The sequence below is a fragment of the Mustela nivalis genome, assembly GCF_964662115.1.
Source record: "Mustela nivalis genome assembly, chromosome: 10".
NCBI classification, from domain to species: domain Eukaryota; kingdom Metazoa; phylum Chordata; class Mammalia; order Carnivora; family Mustelidae; genus Mustela; species Mustela nivalis.
In genome coordinates this window covers 69237959-69250132 of record NC_139029.1, presented here as the reverse complement: position 1 = coordinate 69250132, position 12174 = coordinate 69237959, and the positions used below count along the sequence as shown (strand labels likewise).

Sequence of the window (12174 nt, the reverse complement as noted above, 5' to 3'; positions counted from 1 at the left end):
CCCCATATTGGGCTTTCTGCTCAGTGGGAAGCCTGCTTCCCGCCCGCCGCCTGCCTCTCTGCCTACTTGTGATATCTGTCAAATAAATAAATAAATAAAATCTTTAAAAAGTCTAAAAAATATAGTATAAATAATAGTCTACAAATATAGACTAAATAATGGTCTAAAACATAGACTATTTCTGGGAAATGATAATTTGCTTCTTGTGTGGGTACACCTTGTCTTCCCTTACAAAGTTGGGAGGGATTAGGTTCTTTCCTGCTGGAGGACCATTCTAATAAATTTTCCTACGTGGATGATCTAATTGGAGCAGATTTGACAGATACCTTTCTTCCTTCTTTCAGATCCCACTTGTCCCTCTTTCTCTTTTTCTGTCTCTTAGCACTCCATCCTTAAGTCTAATGGGATGGGTGGCATTTTATCAGGGTTGATGAGGAGGAAACTTAAAAAAAAAAAAGACATTCCTATTCTGCAGTAATTTATAATATTGAGGGAGGTGTCCACATACTTGTTCTACTTGTTCCTTCCCATTCTGTGTACATTATTAGAGTAGAATCTTGTTTTTTACCTGGTACAGAATATTTTCTCCTACACTGATTTCATAATAAGGTCTTACCTTCACGAAGTGCCAAAGTGCACTTAATGAGTAACTATTCTGTTTTCTATCATAGTCTTGGCAAATCTTAAGATCTAGTTAGTGGGGCAAGAGTGCATTCTTATGTCAACCATTAGGCCAAAACCATCATCTTATTCCATGGGGAATATTGGGTTCTGCCATAGCAGAAGGGGGACTTATGATCTTCTCCTGAGGGTCTCTCTTCTCTACTAACAGATGCTTTAAAAATCCCAACCCTGACATGATGCTGGGCCATATAGGTAGATCTTAGCTTGTTCTAGGAATGATGGAATGGAAGAAATTTCTTGTTTCTGTTGCCAGATGAAGTGGTTCCAAGCAGAGATTACAGCTTCATGTTCCCTCGTTCCGAAAGTTGAGCTGATGAGCTTTGAGTTTAAATGAGGTGGTAGCTTAAAATATCAGCAAATAGTATGCCACTTTCTTGGTCAAGTTATCCATTCCCCATTCACATTTTTTTGGTGTGGTTTTTTTGTTTTGTTTTGTTTTGTTTTTTTCTCAAGTGTGAATGTGGAAGGAATAGGTCGAATATCCCTGCTTCTAGAGTTAAATTTGCAGCATCTCAGAGAGGTAGTGGGGCCAGATGGTCCAAAGAAGGGATATATAAGCCTAATAGACACCTCACTGACATTTTCTAGCTGTTCCAACTTGAATAAGTTCCCTAACTTCAGCTGCACCTGTATAAAATGGGATGATATTCATCAGTGGGTTCTGTATTTGACTCTGGCATTGTGATGGGCACTATTTCAGTTCCTAAGTGGGGAGGGGGATCCTATCCTTGCGGAGCCCAGTGTAATATCCCCCTCAGAGAGTGTTGGCAAATTAGATTTTATTAAAATTATAATTTTTGGCAAAGTCCCTGACACTCAGTAGATAAGGGCTGTGATTCAACACCATGCAACTCGATCCTGCGCACATCGTATAATAAGCACTCAGCAGACTTTGACTGAAGAACTCAATTCATGTGTGTGTATACCAATTTTTTTTTTCATTTGTGCATCAGTATTTAATAAGGCCTTGAAACAATCGTGTGTATTGGCTCCCTGGTTGACTTTTGGCTTTCAGAAAGCGACGTGACCCTTTCTGGCATCTCCTACAGCTACCACTGACAGATGTTACATGCTTGGAAAACCTTTGGCTTCCAGTCGCTTGATTTCTAGCCCAGCTGGATGATGTGGGGTTTCTTATCTGGGTATTTTCCTTAGACTAGCTGGGATTTAACAATTGCTCAATCCTTTGACTTGGTATTTGAGGAATGTGACCTGGTGAGGCTCAGATGCTAGAGTGTCAACTAAGTCTGTTCTCAAACGGTAGTGGCCGTAGTGGCCGTTCTCGAAAGCCAGCACCTAAATTCTTTTCTGTAAGAGTCCCAAAGCAGATTCTTCAACAAAGATAAATTGTATAGCACAATAGGGTGACTTTGGAGTTAGACCTGACTTTCATTCTAGTTAGGGGACTTAGGGCAATTTCATGGGGCTAAATCTCAGTTTCCACAAGCATAAAGTGGGGATTAACCATAGTCACGTCACTTAGAGTTGGTGTGTTAGTAACAGAGACAGTGCTTATAGTGAAGTTCCGTAAGCACCTGGAGTATAATAGTTGCTGAAAAGTGGTAGCTATTTTTTTTTTAATTATTCAGCCTTTTCAAAGAGTCAGATAAAACTTAAAAGCTAAAAAATATAAATCATTAAAAATAGTATATATATTTGCATATGCAGATTCCCATGTGTTTCATCTGAAAGTGTCACTAGTTGAGGTCCGATCCAGTGCCATGGAGTCTCTCATAGCCAGCGCGGAGTGACTACACATAGCAGAAACGCCACAGTCGTCTGGCTGGACCTGCTGATTTCACACATGAAGAAGCAGTCCCAAATTGCTTTGGAGACTTACCAGGATAAAGATTTAGGGCGCAATTTTTGGACTTTTATTGTCTTATGAAGTAGACGAGGAGACAAAATAGGTAGATGGGGAAGGGTGTGTGGGACAGAGCTTAGAAAGGACTGACTTATCTTCTGCCATTACGTGTGTGTGTGTGTGTGTGTGTGTGTGTGTGTGAGACAGAGAGACAGACAGACAGACAGACAGAGATTGTTAGTGTGTGTATAATTTCCTGGGTTTTTTTGGTACACATTTAGTGCCTGCTAATTTTCCCCACTTACTGGATTCCAAGATGGGCAGGAAGAATACATTCCCTCCTGATAAAGGGAGACCTTGATGCCTGAGCTTGGATTAGGATACAGTGTAAGGCAGAGTAAGTAGTTTTATCACAATAAGGTGGGTGCTTACTGACAGTGAATGGGTTTGAACTCAGAATGGTAAAGCAAGCCCTGTAATTCTCTCAGGCGCTTTGATGCTATACATTTTGGAGCAGGAATTCCAAAAGTTCTTGCAGAGGGGTGCCTGGTGGCTTAGTGAGTTGGGCCTCTGCCTTTGGCTCAGGTCATGATCCCAGGGTCCTTGGATTGAGCCCTACATCGGGCTCTCTGCTCAGCGGAGAGCCTGCTTCCCTTTCTCCCTCTGCCTGCCTCTCTGCCTACTTGTGATCTCTGACTGACAAATAAATAAATAAAATTAAAAAAAATTCTTGCAGAGCTGGAATCATTGAATTCCTTTGACAACTCTTACCTGTTAGTTGGAGTAAGTATCATATAGCTCACTTTTCAAAAAGCATCCTTAAAAGCTATATATAAAACATAGTTGTGATTTTTAAAAATAATTGCAATTTCTAAATGTTAAATCAACAAAAATGACTTATTTTATTGAGTACATCAGTTTTTAAGACAATTAATTTGAAGCTGAAGTATACAAAAAATGGATTCTGACTTCACTGATTTGAATTTCTCCTTTTTCTCCTTCATTAAAGACCAGTAGGGTTGGCGGTCACTGGGAGTGGTAATTTCCTCTAATTTTACACTATTTTGACTTGGTGATGAGTTTAATGAGGATTTTCTTTGGGGGGACTTGTATTTGGACATAAATAGAGTCAGTAAACCCTGACTGAGGTTTCCAGGCAGGGGTTGATGATAATAAGAATGTATTTGCCTGCCCTGGTAAATGGAAAAATCACATCTTCCTATTTGATTTTCTTTTCTAGCTTGTTCGTTTTGGTTTAAGTAACCAGATGGTGGTTGCTTTCAAAGAAGAGAACACTGTTGCTTTTAAGCACTTGTTTTTAAAAGGCTATTCTGGCATGGATGAAGATGACTACAGTTGCAGTGTGTATACCCAGGAGGATGTCTATGAGAGCATCTTTTTTGCTCTCAGTCAGGCAAGTGTTTTGTTGTGAATGACCTACACTTTACCAATATGTTGATACTTGGTTGTTTTTAGCAAAAAAATATTATACATGTATTAAAATATTCTAATTTAAATTTTGCCTTGCCTGCCCAAAAAAGTTCATTTCTATTTCTCTAACTACATTTCCACATGATAGATTTTGCTTATTTAAGTTTCTTCTTCAAGATTTGTGTATTTTATTTATCCCTTTACACCCACTACCTTTGGGAGATTACTTTCCCCCAAGTTCAAATTGCCGAGAGGGGATTTATAATCTCAGAAGTTTTGATGAAGGAGATACCAAATCTATGACTCCAGTGTCTCAACATCGGTGTCTTAGCATTAATAAGCCGAACTGGATCTTAAGAATATGGAGGATAGGATATAGTTGTATCTAAGCAAGTATTGAGAAGCCGGATTGATAGGCCTGAAGAAAGCATTTAGGGGCGAGAAATCATTCTTCTTCTTTTTTCTTTTCTCATTCATTCAAGAAATATTTGGGTGCCTACAATACACGAGATACTGTGCTAGACACTGGGAATGCCTCATGAATAAAATGGACAAAAGCCCTGTTCTTACAGAACTTCATTGTAGAGGAGAGAACCAGACAAATGAGAGGTGAAATGGATAGCACTGAGTGCTAGCTCCCTGAAAACACCACCGGGAAAACACGTTGATAAGCAAAACTGAGCTTATTGCTTACAGAGGTAGGGGAGATGGTCCCTGGATCCTTCTCCTTAGCTCCTTGGGTAAAGAGGGCAAAGTCCAAATACACATTTTGAAGATGACATAGGGTGGGTCTTTCAGTGTGAGGGGAGCTCAGTTAGAATTGGGTAAAGATAGGATGTAATAGTTTTGGATTGGAGGGCACAAGAAGGCGAGGGTTTTGGGGAGAGGGGCATGGTTTCAAAAAGTCTTGGATTTATTAGATTCAATCATCAAACTGATTATCTGCTTAAATGGGTTGGTTTGGATATTCCTGAAATGAACAGTAGGGTTATTTGTAACTTATGTTTCTGGGCAGTATTTTTCTGGTATGGGGCGCCAGGGTGGCTCTGTCGGTTAAATGTCCAGCTCTTGATTTCTCTGCCGGTCATGATCTCATCTTAGGGTCTTGAGCTCAAGTCCCAGTTGGGCTCCACTGCCACGGGTAGGGGTGGGCATGGAGCCTGCTTAAGATTCCACACCCTCCCCCTCTCAAAAAAGAAAATAAAAAGTTTCCCAGAATAGTAAAGTCATGTTAATGAAAGGTGGGAGCTAGGAAAGCCCTCTTAACCCTCTTAGTGCAGGCTGGCGAATGGTAAAGTCATTTGATGAGAGCCACTGTAAGTTCATATAAGCCAAGGCCAGTTGTGCTAACGTGAGCTGTGGGGAGTAGATGGCTTGGGTCTTCAGTGATGTGTCAGAAAGTGATGGTGCTGTGAAATAAAGCAGGGGAGGAGAAGGGCAGTGCCTGCGGGAGCCTGTGCGCTGGGGATGGATGTTTGCTACTTGCACTGGACGGTAAGAGAAGACCTCACCAGAGTGGTAATTTTTGACTCAAGATCTGAAGGGGTGAACCCAGCAGATAAGTAACACAGGGTTCCAGGCAGGGGGAACAGCGAAGGCTCAGGCAGGAATGTGCCTGGCAAGCTCCAAGAAACGCCTGGAGGCCAGGGTGGCTTGGGAAGGTGGGGCTTGGCACCAGGAGACAGTACTCTGCTGTGAGGCCACAGCACCCCGGCTTTGGCCGTCACTGCAGTGGGGTGGGGGAGGGGGCGTCTGTCAGCATGTTTACGTTAGCTCTGAGTTCCGTCAGACAGTGTGTTTCCTGCCCAACCATGAGAAAATTACCTTGTGGTATTTTACACAGGGGAGTTCTGTTGAAGGATTGATAGAAACAATTTAAAATTGCTAAAAATGTATTCCATATACTGTAACTTCTGATGAAATCCTTAAAAGCCTGTATTATTTTTATTTAACTATTTTTAACAGTATCATCAACTAAAGAACATATCCTTGGGGACCCTTGATTATGGAGAAAATGAAGACAACAGAATTGGCTTAAAAGTCTGTAAGCAACATTACAAGAAAGGGACCATGTTTCCTTCTAATGAGACACTGAATATTGACAGCGACATTGAAAAAGGTAACACATAGATAATTTCATTATATACTCTTATGGTCTTCCGTGGAAAGAACAAGCATCCCCTCATGTGCTGATGACCCAAATGGACCCATGTTGCTTTTGTGACAGCTAACTTCATTGAGGCTTGAATATATGCCTGTAAAGGGCTTTGCCTCAGGGAGCTGCAGGTCTACTGAGTTAGGACTGGGGAGCATTTTTGGAACTTCTTGTACCACTCAAGATTATTGGGGATTGAGGTAAATGTTTGTTGAGGTTTTTCCCTCACGAGGAGACAATTGGGCTTTTGAAAAAAAAAAAAAGAGTCTATTTATAAATAATGTATGTTAAAATGCTTGGTACTCTTGAATTATATGTTAACCACATTAATGTTCTACAAAGATAAATTGGGGTTAGCAACTCATTTTCTCTTTGAGGAAGTTGTTTTGCAAAAAGTTAATATCTAATCAAGTAGAAGTATTTTGTGCCACTCTGTTAAAAATTTAAAAACACTGTATGTAAGTGCAAAGTGGTTGACTTAAGGCTCTGGGGGTTTTGCCATTCATTCAACAAATCTCTGGTGTAGAACCTGTCATGCCCAAGTCACTTCCTGTTTCATGTACTGGGGTTCTGTACTACCAAGATTCATCATCATGACTCCTCAAGAAGCTAACAGTTCAGGAGTGGGGGGGGGGGTCCTAGGAGCAGTTTAAATGTGGAATAGTTTTATTAAGAGAGCATCGCACAATGCATTTGACGGTACTTCCTATAATCCCATCTTAAGACACTTTGGTAAAATAATCAAGGAACAAATCTCTCAAATAGAGGTTCTGAGTCTGTTTCCACAAGCTGCCCACTGAGAATCTCTTCATGAGTCAGTGTGTCCCATGCTCTTAACCCTGACAGAAGCAGCCCTTAAGCAGCACCACCAAGGGTCACAGGTGCTTTGAGAGGTTATCTAGGTGTCTGCAGTGTGGTTCTGTGGTCAGCAGTCTTGAAGTACCTCTTGTCCTCTTAAAAACATGCTTACAACTATTTTTCCAGTGATTCTTACATCGTTTTTCTCAACTGATTTTTCTTGGAAAATCGATTAAAGAAATGTGGCCAGAGTCAGTGTCAGTGGCTGCGTAGGACAGGGAGTGCCAGAGAGTAGGATTTCTTACCTGAACCCTAGGCAGTGGTGTCCTTGTTTGTTTTCCTTCTATCAGAATCTGGAATAGTTTTAACCAAATGGAGAGAAGTTGGTTATTACTTTGACTTTATTTTAAGAGAGATGAGCAAGTTAATTGTATTTTTGACTTAGGAAATGTGACTCATCAAAGAGAACCCTTTGACATATCTATTGAAAAGATGTAAAGAATACTATTAGAATGCCTTATACTGGATCTTAGACTTTTTTCTCAGATATGTTGGAGGAAGCCTGCACATGATGGGAATAGGGGTTGGTGGGGTGTTACAGTTTATGTGGGTGAACTAGCAGAAGCTGTTCTAGATTACCTATGCATGAATTTTGCATCATCTTTGTTATTAAGAGTCATCCTTCGGTATGCTAAATGCAGAGGTCACCATCCATGCCCACTTCCTTGGTGGGTCTCTATTTAATTGCATGATGAAATGTGCCCTACAAGCTAGAGTTTCCCTTAAGTCATTCTGTGGGCATATCATTCTTCTAGAACTATAGCTTTAGAGGTTACCCTCATTGGGGGGACTGTTATAAATTTCTGTTTTTAAAAATGTTTTTACAGGGGCGCCTGGGTGGCTCAGTGGGTTAAAGCCTCTGCCTTCAGCTCAGGTCATGATCCCAGGGTCCTGGGATCGAGCCCCGCATGGGGCTCTCTGCTCCACAGGGAGCCTGCTTCCTCCTCTCTCTCTGCCTGCCTCTCTGCCTACTTGTGATCTCTGTCTGTCAAATAAAAAAATAAAATCTTTAAAAAAAAATGTTTTTACAACATTTAGATTGCTATCATTTTACTACAGTAGTGCTTTGTCTTCTGTGACACAGATTTTGAATTCATGTTCTCATTTCCACATGTTCTCAGCCTGAGACTTACGAGCATTTCATCATTTTCCCTGTTGTTGTAAGAACATGTAAACTCTACCTTCCCTTTATCTCTAAGAGCATCGTTATTTCATTTGCTGGAGTATTCTGCCTTGTAAATGAGATTCTCTGAGTGCTGAGGCTGCTACACTAATACCAGTTCGTTCTGTTTGAGGTTTGATATTTTATTTAAGGCTTTTGCTGTCCTTAAATAAAAACCCAAAACCCAGTGCTTCGATTTTATTGCCAAAAGGTGCTTGGTGTCCTCATTAGCAGTGACTGTAACACAAGATCAGCCAGATCTCAGAGAGTCCTGAATGTGCATTTAGAGGAATGTAACTCCATATTTAGAATTACAAGACTTGAATAACCAAATAGACTTTTACAAGGCGAATTTTACATAAAGTATAAAATTAACAAATGCTATGATATTTCTCTGAATCTAAGGTGCCATTAACATTGTTAAATATAGGGACGCCTGGGTGGCTCAGTTGGTTAGGCAGCTGCCTTCGGCTCAGGTCATGATCCCAGCGTCCTGGGATCAAGTCCCGCATCGGGCTCCTTGCTCGGCAGGGAGCCTGCTTCTCCCTCTGCCTCTGCCTGCCATTCTGTCTGCCTATGCTCGCCCTCTCCCCCTCTCTCTCTGATAAATAAATAAAATCTTTAAAAAAAAAAATTGTTAAATATAAGTATAAATATTAAAACTCTTCTGTTTCAGAGGTATTCAAAAGTGAAAAAAAATATCTTAGAATGAGTGAAATACAAGAAAAAGAGACCTTAGACAGAACGTGGCACATAGATTTTGAACATGTTCCTTCTCTTTTCAAAATCCAGCCACTTAAATCACTTTAAATGTTTTATTTTCTTTTACTTTGTCTTCCAATAAGAATGTGAGAAGTGGAAGGACCTTAAAAATAATCAGTTTGGCTTTTACTTTACATCTGACGAAACTGGTGTTCAGTCAGGCGAGGTGGCTAAGTCGAGGTCATGTCCTGTTTAGTGATGGGAGGTCATTGCTACTCCAGGCGCAGCGGGAGAAGATGCTTAAAGAATCAGCCATCAAGTCTACCAAGGTTCTCAAGAACCTCCTGGGTACTAGACACTGCCGCAGCCCCAACTTCTCCATTCCAAAGGCAGCATGAAGGGGCAGCAACAGCCTCGGCAAGAGTCAGCCAGGCTGGCTTCCCCCTGTTCTGTGTCAGGGCTTTGTGACCTTGAAAAGCATTCACCATTTCTAGACCTCCTTGCTTTCCTGCCAAGGTGTTGAGCTACCCAAGGACGAGACTATTTTTATGGGAGGCTCTTGGAATTGTTCTTTTATAGTTTACAGCTCATAACTTGCTTTTACTTGAGTAAAACCTAAGTTCCTTTCTTTTCTCTTTTTTATTTTATTTTATTTTTGGGTTTTGAAAAAGCATCAGACTTAACAGAAAGGTTACAAAATAGCACAAAGATTTCCTGGTATACCTTTCATCTAGATTTTACAAAGGCTAACATTTTACCACTTTTGTTTTATCATTCTTCCAATGTATAAATATTTCTCCTGAAATGTATGAGAATAAGGTACAGACTTGATGTCTCTTTACCTCTAAATACTTCAATGTGCATTTCCCCTAGACAAGAACATTCTCTTACATAACCACCATACAGTGCTCAAAAGCACCAGGGAACCTGGATACAGTACTGTAATCTCCAAACCCTATTCACATATCACCCGTTGTCCTGTTCTTTATAGAAAAAGAAAACTGCCTGTGCATCCCCCTCCCTCCCACCATTGCCATGGGCCCTCCCCACCCCCGGCACCTCCCTGGGCCAGGATCACATAATACATTTACTTGTCAAGTCACTTTAATCTCCTTTAATCTGGAGCAAAATGAAATTCCTGAGCCCCTTTTTTTTTTCAATGACCTTGACATTTTAAAAGAGTAGAATGTTCCTCACCTGGGTTTTTCTATTTCTTTATGACTTGATGGAGGTTATTATGCATTTGCGGGGAGAATACCACATAGCACGTTATTTCAGGAGGTTCATGATGTCTCTTTATCCCATTACTGGTGATGTTAACTGTGATTATGTGGTTAGGGTGTATCGCCAGGTTCTTCCCTTTCAAGTTACAGGTCTTGTTACAATGAATACGGATTTTGTGGGAAGATACTTTGGAACTTTTAAGTGTCCTGCTTCTCAGCACACCTTGCCCCACTACTTATAGCATTTGATTGTTGCCTGAAACTATCCTTCTTGTTGTTTCATTGCTCTAGACTGTGTTCACTTAGACCTCTCCAAGTCCCCTCAGGACTGGAAGAACTCGTCATTCTTCAGACTGGAATTTTATCGGTAAATATGTTTTTAAGTCTCATTTTCCAGGAGACAGGGGTGGGGAAAGCAGAGTAGGAGAGTAAGACCATGACAATTTATACCTTGTAATATTTCTTATCCAGGCTCTTACAAGTTGAAATTTCCTTTCACCTCAAAGGCATTGACCTACAGACAATTCATTCCCGAGAGTTACCAGACTGTTACGTCTTTCAGAACACGGCAAGTGTCTTGTCATACTAAAGGTTTTTATTATTTTTCTCTACTCCTATTGCAGATGCCAAAACCAAGTTTCTTTCTTTTTCTTTTTCATTTTATTTTATTTTTTGGTTTTGAAAAAGCATCAGACTAACAGAAAGGTTACAAAATAGCACAAAGATTTCCCCCTATTGCAGATACCAAGTGGAAAACACACCAGCCTCTAAGAGATGTGTTAGGGGTAGTTGTGTTTAAAACAACTTAATGACACTTTCTAGTGCTGTTGGTCCAGAGACCATTCCTTGGGAAAATGAACCAAACCCTTTCCAACATTTTAAAACCAGAAATTTTCAAAATTAGCTTTAACCTAGTACTCCCATAATATATTAGGGAAAAAATGTTGATGACAAGTGTTTTGAGTGTTTCTGATGTTTCTGCTACTTTCAGAGGAAGGTCTTTGCAACTGTTATAGCAAATGTTTTCAAACCCCTAGGCAGAAAGTGCTCACTCTCTCCACTTGATCTGAGGGCCAGTCTGCAAAGGATTAGTTGTTGTTTTTTTTATTTTGAGGGGAGGCACGTGCACTAGAGGAGAGTGTACGCTTCTGTGGGGAGAGTAACTGGCCCTCTAGAGTTCCTTGAACTTTCCCTCTTACCCTCCCTCTTTCGATCCCATTTATAGAGGGAAAAACCAAAGGCTAAGCCAACAGTTGTCTGTGACCACCCTTTAGCAACTCAGAGGAGTGCTCTGTTCAACAGCAGCCAGTCAGTATGGAATGAGTGCCCCCAATGCACCAGACACGGCCACAATGTCAGGGTGCAATGGTCCTCAGGAAACTTCAGCCCAGTGGAAGAGCTCGCCTGGAAAACACGTACACAAAGAAATAAAAGTAATTCTAAATCTTGACATGTGGTGAGGAAGAATGTCTCTGGCACAGAGGAGTATGATTAATCTCCCTGGGGTGTCCTACATATTACAGAACACAATGCAAAAACCCCCAGTACTCACAGTCAGAGAGCTGGTAGAGCTGCATGTGTAGGGGATCAGTAATGAAATCCACAGGTGCCCCAGCATCTCGCCCCATGAGCCACACTCCGTGTAATCCAAGAATATCCCTCCAACCAAACAAGAGGCTTGAGAATTAGACCTGTGAGCCCCACTTCAGGGCCTGTGGCCTGTGAGAACACCCCCACTAACCCTGGCGCATGCACAGCCTCGTCCTCCCTCGGGAAAGCCCCCCAAATACTGCTCTCAAGCCTTAAGATCTTCTGCTCTTCCACTTGTAAACAACATGACTGAAATATAAGTGGAAGGTTGAGGCTGTTTGGAAATCTTAAATTCAGCCTGCAGCCTGGGAGCAATCTTTGTCACTTCTGAAAGCATTGTAGCATTTGAAGCAAACAGAAAAATAATTTCCATCCTAGCGTAGACCTAACATTTCATTCCCAAAGGACTAAGTTGAAGCAAATGCTTTTAAATTCCAGTCGGTATAGTAAATGAGATCAGTGTGTTCTCTTGTCAAAGACTGGTGAATCTTGGTTTTGTTCCGAGGACTGGTTAGTTGTTACGCTCTCAGATTTCTCTGAACCCGAATGTGATTGATTATAACTG

The 12174-nt window shown here is 41.1% G+C and overlaps 1 protein-coding gene across 5 annotated transcripts in view; it reads left to right on the top strand.

The window, feature by feature from the left end:
- Positions 1–12174, top strand: part of MCOLN2 (mucolipin TRP cation channel 2) — a 55863-nt gene that overhangs the window by 21352 nt on the left and 22337 nt on the right. For 3 of the 5 annotated variants that reach the window (XM_082688209.1, XM_082688211.1, XM_082688210.1), the window contains exons 3-6: positions 3729–3902; positions 5885–6038; positions 10311–10386; positions 10491–10587. In XM_082688209.1, the coding sequence (XP_082544335.1) occupies positions 3729–3902; positions 5885–6038; positions 10311–10386; positions 10491–10587 (501 nt within the window). Of the gene's footprint in view, positions 1–2769; positions 2886–3728; positions 3903–5884; positions 6039–10310; positions 10387–10490; positions 10588–12174 lie in introns of all 5 variants that reach the window. The other 2 variants (XM_082688213.1, XM_082688212.1) reach the window with 1 other exon arrangement.